This window comes from Schistocerca cancellata, chromosome 3 (assembly GCF_023864275.1).
Source record: "Schistocerca cancellata isolate TAMUIC-IGC-003103 chromosome 3, iqSchCanc2.1, whole genome shotgun sequence".
In the NCBI taxonomy this organism is placed as follows: Eukaryota; Metazoa; Arthropoda; class Insecta; order Orthoptera; family Acrididae; genus Schistocerca; species Schistocerca cancellata.
Genome location: NC_064628.1, coordinates 59,050,064 through 59,067,603, shown reverse-complemented (window position 1 = coordinate 59,067,603; position 17,540 = coordinate 59,050,064). Strand labels below are relative to the sequence as shown.

General features: G+C 45.7%; 1 protein-coding gene across 1 annotated transcript in view; it reads right to left on the bottom strand.

Annotated features, from left to right (window-relative positions):
• LOC126176958 (adenylate cyclase type 2) overlaps positions 1-17,540 on the bottom strand; it is a 334,232-nt gene that overhangs the window by 70,893 nt on the left and 245,799 nt on the right. The window contains exon 13 of the mRNA XM_049924166.1: positions 4,943-5,106. Coding sequence (XP_049780123.1) covers positions 4,943-5,106 — 164 coding nt within the window. The remainder of the gene's footprint in view (positions 1-4,942; positions 5,107-17,540) is intronic.

Genomic DNA, 17,540 nt, shown 5'->3' with positions numbered 1-17,540 from the left:
TCCTGTACACTCCCACAAATCTATGAAGTGAGCCTACGTACACTGTTGGTGGTCTTCCGTTGGATGTGGAGATGATAGCCTTTTCAGTGACTACAGTGTTATTTGAGATCAGATTGGCTACTGTGATTGTACCGATGTTGTAAATAAAAAGCATTATTTTCTGTTACTGTTTGGGGCACACTGTTTCCACAGTAACCTTCACTTGAAGGCTATTGACTGGGTGATAGGTGTGCATTATCCTGGTTTTTCCATTTGCTTACTGTCAGTTCTAGAAAATGGAGCAGTTACCCAGTGTGTGCTAGTATGCAGACGTTAGAGTCAGTTTTGTCTTACGTTTTCAGTAACGTCATGTTTACGTGAATGGTAAACTGCGATATGTTCTTGAACAAGTCTTGAAGAGAAGAAGTGGATTTTCGAATAACAATGTAGGATGATATTAAAAATGACGTACTGCTCCTCACAGTTTCGTAACGAACTAAGGTACGAGAAAGGGAACCACGCTGGTTCATGGCCTTCCTACTAGCTAGTCATCATTTGCTTCGTATATATATATATATATATATATATATATATATATATATATATATCCTGCTGGATGAAAGATATTTAGGGTGTTCGAGATAAATGGGACCCCAGTAGTTCTTTCAAGTTTTTTCCTGTATATCCATTTCTGTACGTTCCTTCCACTTCTCAGCCTTAGCTTCTTTGTTTAGTACCGGACTGCCATCCGAGCTCTTGATATTCACACAGCTGCTACGCTTTTTCGCGAAGCGTTCTTTAATTTTCCTATGTGTGGTATCTGTACTTCTCAGTGTCGTGAGTTTATCTACAGGTTTGTATTTTTCCTCTAATCATTCCCGGTTTTCTATTTTCCACCTTCTGCCAGACTCATTTTTGGATGCTCTATTCCTCTTTGACTACTTCACGTGCTGTGTTTTTATATTTACTCTATTCATAAATTAAATTCGATATAATGAGTATTATCCAAAGATTTCTAGTGGGTTTGTCTCTTCGCCTAATCGTTCCCCTGGTGACACCACTATACCATCTCGCAAAGCTATGCGTTTGTCTTCAGTTGCGTTCCATTTGCCTGTTTCCGTCATAGTTACATTGTACTCGCTCCGAGACCGTCAAACATCTCTGGTTCTTTCAATTTATTCAGATTACATTCCATTAATTTCTTACATTTCTGCAATTTCTTCGTATTTAATCTGTAATTCATAATCAATAAATTGTGGTAAGAGACCCCAGACGCCCCTGGAAATTTTTTGCAGCTTAAAATTTTCGTTCAAAATCTGCTTCTTGTCCTTATGTAGTCTAGCCAAAAACATGTGTGGTCTCCAGTCTCCTCTATTTTTACAACCTTGTTTCAGGAAACTTAAAGTTTCTGTGCTGATCAAATAAAGCTCTTCATAAAATTCTAGCAGCCGGCTTCCCCTTCATTCCTGTCCCTCATTCTATGTCGTCGTACTCTTCCTCCGTTTCTTCCTTTTCCTGCTATCGAATTCCAGTCCTCATTCACAGTCAATTTTCATCCCCTTTAACATACTGACTAGTCTATTTTACGTGATCACACATTCTTTCAACCTCTTTATCATTTGTGGAACCACTGTACTGTTCATATCAGTTCACTCATATTTTTATATTGTTTTTGATTATTAGTCCTCTTGCTGCACTGCCTTTATTTGATTTTGTTTGAGAATCATGTACACATCTGATCAGAATTCCTGTTCTTCCTGCCATCACACTTCATTATTTTTCACTATATCTACTTCCAACCTCGCTACTTCTGTTTTGATGTTCTCATATCTACCGACCCCATTAAGCAATGGAAATTTAATATCCTGACACGTAGACTACAGAATTGTTCTTTCTGATGTCAACACCCTCCAACATTTTACGCAAGAGGATGTTTTCATTAAATTGTGCATTAGTGATGTACATCTCCTCTCTTCATTTCTATGGTTTGCAGTCGCAGCACAGCAAGTCCACGTTGGCTTATGAAACAAAACTAGACCAGTCAAATGTCTCGAGTGTCGCCCCTGCAACTACTGGTGAAGCTGCTGTCCCTCTTCAGGAACCATATTTTAGTCTGGCTCTTTCACAAATACCCTTCAAATTTCGTTGCATATACGAGGGTTGGAACTCAAATAGTGGCAACTATTTACAAAAGAGTTACATGTTTGCACCTGTTACTGTCCTTCAGAGTAGTCATCAGAGTTTTGTAGAACCCGTTGCCAGCGATGCGGAAGGCGTAGTATACCTTCAGCAGAGCCTGTTCAGTTGATGGTGCGAATGGAGCGGTCTACTTCCTGTCGAATCTCTGGAACAGTTCTGAAGCGAATGCCACGAAGCCTAAACTGGAACATCAGTCAAACGAATGGCGTCATTATGGGTAGCCGCGAAAGTCGAAAGTGCATCAGAGCCCCAGTATGGTGAAAGTTGTGGTGATTCTCGTGTACGGTTGTGATGGTGTTATCCTAAAGCATTACGTTCCTCCACGGGAAAGCGTCAATGCACAGTATTAGTGTTCGTTTTTGGAGCATCATCTGCGACCATCTTTTTGAAAGAAGCGGCGACACTTTCTGCGCAACCCACCCATCATTTTGCACGACAATGGGCGGGTGCATACAGCGCAAGCTGTGGCTGCTCTGTTCGGTCGATGGGACTGGGAAGTACTGTACCATCCACCATACTCCCCGGGCTTAAGTCTTTGTGACTTTGATTTGATTCTGAAAATGAAGCCACAAGTTCGTGACATTCGTTTCAGAACTGTTCCAGAGATTCGACAGGCAGTAGACAGCTCCATTCGCACCGTCATCTCAACAGGCTCTGCGAACGGTATACTACGCCTTCCACATCACTGGCAACGGGTTCTACACAACGCTGGTGACTACTTTGAATGACAGTAACAGGTGCAAACACTATTTAAGTTCCAACCCTGGTACATTAGAGCTCTCTGCATCACTGAGGTACGGAAGCCACCACACCTTGCTAAGGCCCATCGTTTGAGCAGGTATCTTAAGAACACGTGATTTTCATCTTATAAACTGTATTTAAGATGGTTCCCATTCCGTTCTACTGATATAGTCCGCGCCCCGGTAGCTGAGTGGTCAGCGCGACAGACTGTCAATCCAAAGGGCCCGGGTTCGATTCCGGGCTGCGTCGGAGATTTTCTCCGGTCAGAGACTGGGTGTTGTGTTGTCCTAATCATCATCATCATTTCATCCCCATCGACGCGCAAGTTGCCGAAGTGACGTCAGATCAAAAGAGTTGCACCAGGCGAACGGTCTACCCGACGGGAGGCTCTCGTCACACGACATTTCATTTCATTTCATTTCTACTGATATACAGGGTTATTACAAACGATTGAAGAGATTTCACAGCTCTACAATAACTTTATTATTTGAGATATTTTCACAATGTTTTGCACACACATACAAAAACTCAAAAAGTTTTTTTAGGCATTCACAAATGTTCTATATGTGCCCCTTTAGTGATTCGGCAGACATCAAGCCGATAATCAAGTTCCTCTCACACTCGGCGCAGCATGTCCCCATCCATGAGTTCGAAAGCATCGTTGATGCGAGCTCGCAGTTCTGGCACGTTTCTTGGTAGAGGAGGTTTAAACACTGAATCTTTCACATAACCTCACAGAAAGAAATCGCATGGGGTCAAGTCGGGAGAGCGTGGAGGCCATGACATGAATTGCTGATCATGATCTCCACCACGACCGATCCATCGGTTTTCCAATCTCCTGTTTAAGAAATGCCGAACATCATGATGGAAGTGCGGTGGAGCACCATCCTGTTGAAAGATGAAGTCGGCGCTGTCGGTCTCCAGTTGTGGCATGAGCCAATTTTCCAGCATGTCCAGATACACGTGTCCTGTAACGTTTTTTTCGCAGAAGAAAAAGGGGCCGTAAACTTTAAACCGTGAGATTGCACAAAACACGTTAACTTTTGGTGAATTGCGAATTTGCTGCACGAATGCGTGAGGAATCTCTACCACCCAGATTCGCACATTGTGTGTGTTCGCTCCACCATTAAGAAAAAATGTTGCTTCATCACTGAAAACAAGTTTCGCACTGAACGCATCCTCTTCCAGCGCCAGCGCCGCGCCGAAAATTCAAAGCGTTTGACTTTATCATCGGGTGTCAGGGCTTGTAGCACTTGTAAACGATAAGACTTCTGCTTTAGCCTTTTTCGTAAGATTTTCCAAACCGTCGGCTGTGGTACGTTTAGCTCCCTGCTTGCTTTATTCGTCGACTTCCGCGGGCTACGCGTGAAACTTGCCCGCACGCGTTCAACCGTTTCTTCGCTCGCTACAGGCCGACCCGTTGATTTCCCCTTACAGAGGCATCCAGAAGCTTTAAACTGCGCATACCATCGCCGAATGGAGTTAGCAGTTGGTGGATCTTTGTTGAACTTCGTCCTGAAGTGTCGTTGCACTGTTATGACTGACTGATGTGAGTGCATTTCAAGCACGACATACGCTTTCTCGGCTCCTGTCGCCATTTTGTCTCACTGTGCTCTCGAGCGCTCTGGCGGCAGAAACCTGAAGTGCGGCTTCAGCCGAACACAAATTTACGAGTTTTTCTACGTATCTGTAGTGTGTCGTGACCATATGTCAATGAATGGAGCTACAGTGAATTTATGAAATCGCTTCAATCATTTGTAATAGCCCTTTACACTTAGTTGCTAGATAACATTTGCACAACAGCATTAAGAGAACCACGTTGAGTAGTTAACGTACGATCTATGTCCCAACCAGGACATATGGTCTGAGCTACACCGGAAAACTGTTTGATTTCCTTATTTCGTAAAATTACGAATTTATTTACTTTAATGTATGCTAGGATGGCAGTGTGTAAATACTCTAGCTAGAAGCAGCAGCAGTAGTAGTGGTGGTGGCAGTAGCAGGAGAGCGTCGACTGACTCACCCGTCGCGCGTGCTGCGGAAGTAGAGGTGGAAGGCGTCTATGGAGGAGTAGAGAGCGAGGTGTGCGGCGGCGGTGGCGACCATGAAGAGCAGCTTGAGCAGGAAGCCGGCGCGCAGGAACACCGACACGGCACACAGCGACAGCGCAGAGCTGTACAGGTAAGACTGCAGTCACGTCACGCGCGGCTCCTCTGGCAGCGAACAGACACAAGACACAAAAGCAACAACACTACCACACCACAGCAGGACTACTGCAACACAGTCATACCGTCACGACTCAAAACTGTTCAGTTGCACCAACATGCGCTCGACACTCTCAAGACTCGACATCCGAACACTCGAAACAGGGGGGTGCCAAATTGCCATGTCAATGAATACATCGGCAAAGGATCCCTCTAAGGACCCCCAGTTCGGCAACACGGTCAGTGCCACCCATACACCTTTCTTGAGCACATTAAAGACGTATCTGTCGGAGACCTAGACACCCGTTCACTGAGTGGTGTCTTGTAGCTGCTGTAGCGCCTGAGGGCAGGTAACTCTACGTCAGAGGAGTCGAAAGGGTTGCCTGCTCTCAGGCGCTAGAGCAGACGTAAGACAGCACTCAGCTGAACAGGTGCCTAGGTCTCTGACAGGTGCATCTTTAATGTGCTCAAGGAAGGTGTGTGGGTGGCACCGAGGGTTTTGCCGAACTGGGGGTTCTTAGAGGGACCCTTTGCCGCTTTATTCGTGCACATGGCAATCTGGCATCACCGCATGATAACGCTACAGCAAGTCACCAAAAAATATGTTTAGAAAAGCTTAAACATCCTTTGCTGCTTTGGATCACGTTCAGATTTCGTCAAGTGCTTTTCAGTGGTGTTTAGTGATTCCATCAGGCATACCAGCGCAAAAAGTTGCAGTCGCACTACACACCAAACATGCCATGTCACATTCAATGGGACTGCAGCCCCACGATGACCCTAGATGAATCACTCAGAGGGTGTCAACAGTGTCTAACGTTGTCAAGAGTGTCGTACTGTTGCTCATCGCACTGCGAACTGTCGTTTCTGACCTCGAAATATATAAGAATTCTACGTCCCAAGCATAGGGCTTGTTTCACTGACGCCCTTTATGTCATCTCATAAGGGCTTCCCATGTCGATTTTGAGTGATGGTGTACCTCAAATGTTTTCCACTTCCACTCATAAGAAAAAATTGTGTGATTTCTGCGCTGGATGTCGTGGTTCTGACCTACATAGCAGAAGCGTCAGAAGAAGGGTTGAAATGTGCATAAGAGGATGACGAACTTCCAATAGTGCGATATGTCCACGATGGTGTTGGGCACAATTGTGGTGGAACTTGATGCCATTGTGACATCATTAACCCACCTTACACCTCATATGAACTTCTGAGCTGTGGCCTTTTCTTTCGCAAGTGTCGACACCTTGCTGTTTGAAGTGTCGGTGAGTCAGAGGGTGACGTCGCACGCCGCCACGCTTTTACAGCTTTATAGAGGAGGGTTGTAGGCACCTTTGAACCAAATTTCATACTTATGCTTCGCAACTGAAGACAATTACAGGGTTTCGCAAAAGTGACAACTTTTTTCCTAGTAGTGTATGTAACAATTCACACACACAAACACACACACACACACACACACACACACACACACACACACACAGAGACACACACACGCACACACACACAGACACACACACACACACACACACATACACACACACACACACACACACACACACACACACACACACACACACACACGCAACAACCCAAAATACGAGCACAAAATGCAGAAACACACATGATACAACAGAATAGATCACAAATATGTAGGGACTTAAGAAAGTAAGTTATACATGTCGTCCTACGCTAAGACAATTGACCAACAACAGTGGTGCATTGGCAGAAGAGATTACATGTTCTGGGTTTCCTGCATATGCAGTACTGCTGTGGTACGGTTAACAGGTGCATCACAGTCTGAGAGCGAAATGACGTGGCAGCAGCAAAAGCACTGCAAAGTTGAAGTACCTCTAACAGTACAATATTTGTGTGTAAAAAGTCTAAATTACACACAGATTCGTCGCGAAATTCTGGCACTGCATGCACCAATTGCAGTGTTGCACCCAGCTGGAGTGGGGATAAGATGCCAACAGTTTGAGCAAACCGCACCGACGAGAAAGAAGGCCATCGACGTCGACCACGAACGACAATGTCCAGGCAATCGGCAAGCTGAAAGAACACTGTAGGAAAAGAGATTTTACAAAGACGTTCGCACAGCTGTTCTCCAGTGGCTATGTGGCCAAGGAGTGGATTTCCATCACCAAGGAACTGAACGATTGGTAGAACGTTCCGACCGTTGTTTATAGAGACTGCTGACTATGTTGAAAAATAGTGTCACGTTTCTGTGTCACTCTCAACTGCAGTGCAGCGTTCAATAGAAGTTATTTGGTCTGCCACGATAATGTATAACTTACTTTTCCAAGTCCCCTCGTACAAAACCAAAACCAGCTACTACAGTAAGAGCATCGCAGACACTACCACAGAGGAAATATCCACACATACTAAATCAAGAACGGTTTTAGTAATAAGTTCAAAAGCAAGACCCCGGCAACAAGAAATAAAAATTGAATACGAAATAAAAGATTTTTATTACGTTATTTGTACACATGTTCTTTTTCAGGAATATACATATTACCATGGATATCGAAAGACTCTTATCTTAAATATTAGTGTTATATATATTCACAGTAAAGACATAAATAAAAAAAACATACAAATTAGTTGGGTGCTTCTAAATATTGCAGTAATCAAGGTAACCAACGGCATGTTTTCAGTTTGTAATATCGTAACATATAAAAGGCATTCCAGATTCTAAAGCATAAACGAAGCATAATGATTATTGCTCTCCTACACTCGCCTGCTGTGGGTAAAATGAGGATCATTCTGTGAGACAGTTCATAATACCAGATAGATAAAAAATTTGCATCTGACTACCAGGAACCGACGTGATTTGCTAATATACCACAGTATTAAAGTTATAAAGTGTACGGTGCACGGTGAGTGATAAGCGCTGTAATGATTAAGTCTTGTTCAGTCATTTTACTTCACTATGTCTTCATGAGAAAGTATAAAACAAATGACACTGCATTTTGCAGACCAACATTTATAATGGATAACTATGTCGCTATTTATTTGGGACAATACAAAAAACTATCTCTTAACACATTCAGTTACACATGCGCGCTTATGACATTTCACTCGTATTGCAATTTTATGGTCTTTTCTATTCTATTTTTCTATAGATGTACAGCAAATTTGTTTGGTGTATAACTGGACAGTACTGTTCAAATGAGTTACTGGCGTACATTCAAGTTATTCTTTATATTTTTCTTTGTATTTTACCACGTTATTTTTCGTGGTTTTTAAGGAAATCTGATAGTCTTAGATATTGTTGGGGAACATCTGCATTTTGAAAAGACAGTACGAGGTGCATTCAAGTTCTAAGGCCTCCGATTTTTTTTTTCTAATTAACTACTCACCCGAAATCGATGAAACTGGCGTTACTTCTCGACGTAATCGCCCTGCAGACGTACACATTTTTCACGACGCTGACACCATGATTTCATGGCAGCGGCGAAGGCTTCTTTAGGAGTCTGTTTTGACCACTGGAAAATCGCTGAGGCAATAGCAGCAGAGCTGGTGAATGTGTGGTCACGGAGAGTGTCTTTCATTGTTGGAAAAAGCCAAAAGTCACTAGGAGCCAGGTCAGGTGAGTAGGGAGCATGGGGAATTACTTCGAAGTTGTTATCACGAAGAAACTGTTGCGTAACGTTAGCTCGATGTGCGGGTGCGTTCTCTTGGTGAAACAGCACACGCGCAGCCCTTCCCGGACGTTTTTGTTGCAGTGCAGGAAGGAATTTGTTCTTCAAAACATTTTCGTAGGATGCACCTGTTACCGTAGTGCCCTTTGGAACGCAATTGGTAAGGATTACGCCCCCGCTGTCCCAGAACATGGACACCATCATTTTTTCAGCACTGGCGGTTACCCGAAATTTTTTTGGTGGCGGTGAATCTGTGTGATTCCATTGAGCTGACTGGCGCTTTGTTTCTGGATTGAAAAATGGCATCATCCACGTCTCATCCATTGTCACAACCGACGAAAAGAAAGTCCCATTCATGCTGCCGTTGCGCGTCAACATTGCTTGGCAACATGCCACACGGGCAGCCACGTGGTCGTCCGTCAGCATTCGTGGCACCCACCTGGATGACACTTTTCGCATTTTCAGGTCGTCATGCAGGATTGTGTGCACAGAACCCACAGAAATTCCAACTCTGGAGGCGATCTATTCAACAGTCATTCGGTGATCCCCCAAAACAATTCTCTCCACTTTCTCGATCATGTCGTCAGACCGGCTTGTGCGAGCCCGAGGTTCTTTCGGTTTGTTGTCACACGATGTTCTGCCTTCATTAAACTGTCGCACCCACGAACGCACTTTCGACACATCCATAACTCCATCACCACATGTCTCCTCCAACTGTCGTTGAATTTCAATTGGTTTAACACCACGCAAATGCAGAAAACGAATGATTGCACGCTGTTCAAGTAAGGAAAACGTCGCTATTTTAAGTATTTAAAACAGTTCTCATTCTCGCCGCTGGCGGTAAAATTCCATCTGCCGTACGGTGCTGCCATCTCTGGGACGTATTGACAATGAACGCGGCCTCATTTTAAAACAATGCGCATGTTTTTATCTCTTTCCAGCCCGGAGAAAAAAAATCGGAGGCCTTAGAACTTGAATGCACCTCGTATGTTACGTTATCAGTATAGCGTGTCTTAAATGACGTGTAGGGACTAACCTGATACATGGCAAACGAGACAGTGCGATACTACTTAGAATTCTTTATATGCTAACAGTCCGGTTTATGAAACCATAATACTCATTTAACCAACTGAATCTCAGCCAGATACCCACAGAGAACAGAATAGATCTCCACATGAGCATTACATGACAGGAAGGTCTGTCGGCGCCACAGTCGGGAACTGCATTGGAGAGGCGGGGCGAGCGCTGTCAGCGAATGTGATCGCAGTCGGACCTGCATGCACAACGCGTAGCCACTTTATCAGCGGAGTCATGCGCGCAAAAGGATTTCCACGTGCTACACTGTCAAGGAGAACCTCGATTCGCAAGACACAAATGTCGTTGGCATCAACGTGTTGCGGAAAGCTGTTGTCACTGAATGTGGCGGATTAAAGCTGTCATTCCACCTTGAAGCAAATCCTCATTGTGCGATACAGAAACTGTCCACCCATCGCTTTAGTACTGCCCTAGGCAAGAAAAAAACCTGGGAGGTCATGGAACTTAAATGGGAATTTTGGAAGAAACGCGACGAAGTTCTCGCGAAACCCTTTTGGGTAAATGCGAAGAAACTTCAATGGAATAATATTCTGACCATTTTGTAGACCACATAAGGATGATGAGAACAAGATTAGAACGATGAGGACGCGTACAGAGAAACATAGACAGTAATTTTTTCATGGATAATTCCACGAAGGTATGGGGAAGAAATCGATAGTATTGGTACGACGTACGCTTCACCACGAAGTGTATAGGGGCTAACTTTTTTGTCAGCCAGACGGGCTTCGTTTGACATTCCAGGTTCGACAGTACAAGGATAGTGATTCGAGTGCACGTGCTAGCAGAGTTACGTAGAATATTAATGATTACAAAATCACGAACTTTTGGTAGACGATAAGTGAAGCGAGGGAAAAGGGGTAGGAGGAAGTATATCGACTAGTAATACGGATAAAAAGATGGTAAAATGTAGTCATTAAAGAAGCGGTATTCTGCTTTAAAGTGGATCAAATGGACCGTAATTTTCATATACTGTAGTTACAGCATACCATGTTCCATCAACAGTTCCATCATGGTGAAAAATCCAGAATGACGCTCAGCGTACTGAAATAGGCATTGTAACAATAGTGCAAAATAACAGTGCGAATTGGTACGGTTAATGTTGTGTTTGTCGAATGAACAGTGACTACATTTAGGCGTTTTATCGTTTTGAATTACTGAGCAATCGTACAGGCCATGCCCATGTCCTTATCAACAGATACTGAAGTGAATAATAACCAAACTATATCTCAATGTAATAGGAATATGTGATGGGGGTACTATGCTTTTACAGATCCTAACCTTCTCGTGTTCACCTGTCACTTGTATCTGAGTTCTACCACTTTCCCAGGCCAATTACATAGATTCCGACTGCCATAATTAAACTTGCGACTGGTAATGTTAATTGAAACTTAGGAAGGAGTGGTAGGGGGTGGGGTGGAAATATGCAAGTGACAGTGTATACAACGATGAGAAAAAACATTACTAGCACTGTCCGTTGCGAGAGTGAACATCACCTGCTGGCGTCGTGGCACGTGGAAAGTACAGCATATAAGCGGAACAGAGACGAACGGAGAATGGGAAATCATTATAGTGGCGATAGGGGCCTGAAATGGGAAAAATTCACTGAAGTCGACGACTTTGAGGAAACAGCAGATTGCTGTGGCCCGGCGACTGTGAATGAGCATCTCGGAAAAGGGGAAGCTGGTTAGCTGATCGCGTTGACAAGTGTGTGTGTAAATTTTCGTAGGAATTTTTCTTGTTTTGGATATCGGGAATCTCGCTTGTAAGGCCTGAATTGTATAGACATGCGCGCGCAGCCTCGGCAAAGGAACTACGCTCCTCAGAGACGAGTTAAAGGTGTCATTCCTCTGCGAAGATGCACGGCAGTTTTACCTGTTGGTTGCGAGGAGAGGAGAGGAGAGAAGAGGACAAAGACATATGAGCTTTGGTGCTAGATGCGAACAGTAGAGTTTCGGTTTAGTAGCAGCAAGCAGCGAACAATCGAGATTTTTGGGAATCATATTATGGTTGAAATGGCTGTAAGCACTATGGGACTTAACATCTCTGGTCATCAGTCCCCTAGACTCAGAACTACTTAAACCTAACTAACCTAAGGACATCACACACATCCATGCCCGAAGCAGGATTCGAACCTGCAACCGTAGCAGCCGCGTGGTTCCGGACTGAAGCGCCTAGAACCGCTCGGCCACCACGGTCTGCAATCATATTATGGATCAATGGAAGATTTGTTGTAGAAAGAAAAGAATTGATTTCTACATTGGTACAATTATATACTTTGTGAGCTCGCCGTGCCAGCCGTGTGGTCCAACGCGCTGCTTCCCGAGCGGGAAAGCGTGCCGGTCCCCAGCAAGAATCCTCCCGATGGATTAGTGTCGAGGTCCGGTGTGCCGGCCAGCCTGAGGATGGCTTTTAGGTGGTTTTCCATCTGCCTCGGCGAATGCGAGATGGTTCCCTTTATTCCGCCTCAGTTACACTATGTCGGCGACTGCTGCGCGAACATTGTTTCCACGTACGCGTACATCACAACTACCCTACCACGCAAACATTTGGGGTACACTCATCTGGTATGGGACGTTCCCGGGGAACGGGACGGGGCGGAGAGGGGATCCACTGGGGGCCGAACCGCACAATAACCCTGGGTTCAGTTTGGGGTGGCGGTAGGGTGGGTGGACTGCTGTCGCCTGTTTTGGGGTTGTGTACCACTGAGGGTTACGAGGGGACGAAGCCTCTCAGTCGTTTTTAGTCCCCAGTTTTATACACAATACACAAATATCTTTTGTCCGCCGCTCGTGGTCTCGCGGTAGCGTTCTCGCTTCCCGAGCACGGGGTCCCGGGTTCGATTCCCGGCGGGGTCAGGGATTTTCACCTGCCTCGAGATGACTGGGTGTTTGTGGTGTCCTCATCATTTCATCATCATCCAGGACAGTGGCGAAATTGGACTGAGCAAAGATTGGGTAATTGTACGGGCGCTGATAACCACGCATCATCATCATCATCATCATCACAAATACCCTTTGTGAAAAATGGATTTCAGGTAATGATTAAGTTTCGATTGATTTGCAGCAGCAGTTTGATAATGCAGCATTCTTGGTTCGTCAGAGATCCAGATCAGAAATCTTTTTGCTTTTCATTTCTTTGTTAGAAATTATCGATCACTGTGAGGGAAATGCATTTAAGAATTAGATTTTGAAATTTTGTTTAAGGAAAAATTATAAATGTTAAGTTTAATTTTTGTAATTTTTGTGTTATAGTTACGTGATGTCAGAGAATGCTTAACTATTTTTCAAGTTTCATTAAATGTTATTAAATCAAACGATATGAATTGCTATTGAGTTCATTTAACCCAATGTCATTGTCCACATCCCATGAGTCAATTAATTTTCTATTTCTTTAAAACTATTATCAAAATTATGAACAAAGAATGACAGCAACGCTTTTAGAGAGCGCACTTCACTTTTTCGTATCTCAGTAGTTAAATTTTGCACCTCTGTTATCGCGCTGTAGCTACGTGAGCAATTTGCACGCCATTATCCAGTGCGACTAAGGTGGGACAAATAGCGTAGAAAACAGATTCTTTCTTTAATTAAATTTCACATGGGCAGTCTTTAGTTTCAAAGTAATCAGTTTTTCATCAAAGGTCATAGTCAGATTTGGTCATAGCAGTAATTTTAAGACAGCACATGATTTTCATAGAATTCTTGCAGTTAGATTTCTCTACGCATTCTCGCATTTGAATTTTGTCATCAACAGTAAGCATTTCATAGGCCATCAGCTATAAAGTTTGGTATGCGCACCATTCGGAATAGGAAGTGCAAAGTTTAGCTTCGGACAGTTTAACATCAAAATCACAATCAATATTAGGGCCACAGCCCCGCGCATCCATACAGGAAACACGCCTAAAGCGCCATGGACTCCCAAGCTAAAGCGCCTCCGACGCGATTGCAGACGCCATTACCAGCGTAGTCTTGGCGATCATATGCGTGAGGCCACACTTGTGCGGTACGGGCGGCCCAAGGCGCTGCTTAAGCTGAAGTTGAACACGGTAAGGCTGAGAGTTGGCAGAGATTCGTTCGCGACAGTCTGGCGGGTGACCCCTGGGGCATGCACTGTAAGACTGCAGCGTCGAAATTTCGGACATCGACGGTACCGTCAGCCCTGAGGATGATAGATGGCAACCACACCAGTGACTGTGGAGAATCTGCCGAAATCCTCATGAGCACCTAAGGTGCCCGACGATAATAACGAAGACGAGAATGAGGAACTGGGGAACCTGAGGCGGCCACAATCAATATTGCAGATTTACTTTCACTAAAATTAAATTAACAGATAACTTTCAGCGTGCTGCCGTCGCGAATCTCTACGGATAGTGGTTAATGGATGGTAAGCGACAAGATCCTTGAAGCCTACACCTATGTGACACCCACGGCTGATCTCAGTCGGCATGAGAAACTTGCCTGCTGTGCAAAGCGAAGTTCTGTGGCATACCGGCCGACAGAATAGAATGTTCGTGCAGCCAAACGCTTTTCGGAACGCATCGTTGAACATGGAGCCCGGCAAGAGACGGCCACTTCATGTTACCAAGTAGGGTCAACGACAATGGCAATTACGATTGAAGGGTCCTCGAAATTAGACCATGGATCCATGGAAACTCGTCACCTTACTGAATGAATCATGCTTCTTGTTCCACCAGATCGATCGTACCATTTCTGATACGTTGACATCCATCCGAACGGCTGCTCCAAACTTGCACTACGCTATAGACGCAAGTTGGCGGTGACAGTGTTAGTGTATAGATGAAATCCATCTTGTCTTCCATTGGACACGTGTTAGCAATAGTTGGATTGACACCTGTGGACTTCCTTCTTCAGTTTATTCATTAACTGATGTTGGCGACCACATGATGCATTTATTTCTACGAACCACATTACGTAATGGTTGATCTGCACTCGATAATCCTGTTCAGTACTTTACATTACCTAACCAATATATACTTATTCATCCTTTTCCTCTTTTCCTCTCAATCTTCTATTATAAACTGTAGAAGAATGTATTTGGTACTCCGTAGTACAGGGCGTAACGGATATACACTCCTGGAAATGGAAAAAAGAACACATTGACACCGGTGTCTCAGACCCACCATACTTGCTCCGGACACTGCGAGAGGGCTGTACAAGCAATGATCACACGCACGGCACAGCGGACACACTAGGAACCGCGGTGTTGGCCGTCGAATGGCGCTAGCTGCGCAGCATTTGTGCACCGCCGCCGTCAGTGTCAGCCAGTTTGCCGTGGCATACGGAGCTCCATCGCAGTCTTTAACACTGGTAGCATACCGCGACAGCGTGGACGTGAACCGTATGTGCAGTTGACGGACTTTGAGCGAGGGCGTATAGTGGGCATGGACGTACCGCCGAATTGCTCAACACATGGGGCGTGAGGTCTCCACAGTACATCGATGTTGTCGCCAGTGGTCGGCGGAAGGTGCACGTGCCCGTCGACCTGGGACCGGACCGCAGCGACGCACGGATGCACGCCAAGACCGTAGGATCCTACGCAGTGCCGTAGGGGACCGCACCGCCACTTCCCAGCAAATTAGGGACACTGTTGCTCCTGGGGTATCGACGAGGACCATTCGCAACCGTCTCCATGAAGCTGGGCTACGGTCCCGCACACCGTTAGGCCGTCTTCCGCTCACGCCCCAACATCGTGCAGCCCGCCTCCAGTGGTGTCGCGACAGGCGTGAATGGAGGGACGAATGGAGACGTGTCGTCTTCAGCGATGAGAGTCGCTTCTGCCTTGGTGCCAATGATGGTAGTATGCGTGTTTGGCGCCGTGCAGGTGAGCGCCACAATCAGGACTGCATACGACCGAGGCACACAGGGTCAACACCCGGCCTCATGGTGTGGGGAGCGATCTCGTACACTGGCCGTACACCACTGGTGATCGTCGAGGGGACACTGAATAGTGCACGGTACATCCAAACCGTCATCGAACCCATCGTTCTACCATTCCTAGACCGGCAAGGGAACTTGCTGTTCCAACAGGACAATGCACGTCCGCATGTATCCCGTGCCACCCAACGTGCTCTAGAAGGTGTAAGTCAACTACCCTGGCCAGCAAGATCTCCGGATCTGTCCCCCATTGAGCATGTTTGGGACTGGATGAAGCGTCGTCTCACGCGGTCTGCACGTCCAGCACGAACGCTCGTCCAACTGAGGCGCCAGGTGGAAATGGCATGGCAAGCCGTTCCACAGGACTACATCCAGCATCTCTACGATCGTCTCCATGGGAGAATAGCAGCCTGCATTGCAGCGAAAGGTGGATATACACTGTACTAGTGCCGACATTGTGCATGCTCTGTTGCCTGTGTCTATGTGCCTGTGGTTCTGTCAGTGTGATCATGTGATGTATCTGACCCCAGGAATGTGTCAATAAAGTTTCCCCTTCCTGGGACAATGAATTCACGGTGTTCTTATTTCAATTTCCAGGAGTGTACATTACTGGCCATTAAAATTGTTGCACCACGAAGATGACGTGCTACAGACGCGAAATTTAACTGACAGGAAGAAGATGCTGTGGCATGCAAGTGATTAGCTTTTCAGACCATACACACAAGGTTGCCACCAGTGGCGACACCTACTACCTACCCCCTACCCCCAACCCCCCCCCCCCCACAAGGAAAGTTTCCAACTGATTTCTCATACACAAACAGCAGCTGACCGGCGTTGCCTAGTGAAAGGTTGTTGTGATGCCTCGTGTAAGGAGGAGAAATACGTACTATCACGTTTCCGACTTTGATAAAAGTCGGATTGTAGCCTATCGCGATTGCGGTTTATCGTATCTCGACGTTGCTGCTCGCGTTGGTCGAGATCCAATGACTGTTAGCAGAATACGGAATCGGTGGGTTCAGGAGGGTAATACGGAACGTTGTGCTGGATCCCAACGGCCTCGTATCACTAGCAGTCGAGATGACAGGCATCTAATCCGCACGGCTGTAACAGATCGTGCAGCCACTTCTCGATCCCTGAGTCAACAGATGGGGACGTTTGCAAGACAACAACCATCTGCACGAACAGTTCGACGACATTTGCAGCAGCATGGACTATCAGCACGGAGACCTTGGCTGTGGTTACCTTTGACGCTGCATCAGAGACAGGAGCGCCTGCGATGGTGTACTCAACGACGAACCTGGGTGGACGAATGGCAAACGTCAATTTTTCGGATGAATCCACATTTTGTTTACAGCATCATGATGGTCTCACCCGTGTTTGACGACATCGCGGTGAACGCACAATGGAAGCGTGTATTCGTCATTGCCATACTGGCGTATCACCCGGCGTGATGGTATGTGGTGCCATTGATTACACGTCTAGGTCACCTCTTGTTCGCATTGACGGCACCTTGAACAGTGGACGTTACATTTCAGATGTGTTACGACCCGTGAGTCTACCCTTCATTCGATCCCTGCGAAGCCCCACATTTCAGCAGAATAATGCACGACCGCATGTTGCAGGTCCTGTACGGGCCTTTCTGGATACAGAAAATGTTTGACTGCTGCCCTGGCCAGCACATACTCCAGATCTCTCACCAACTGAAAACGTCTGGTCAATGGTGGCCGAGCAACTGGTTCGTCACAATACACCAGTCACTACTCTTGATGAACTGTGGTATCGTGTTGAAGCTG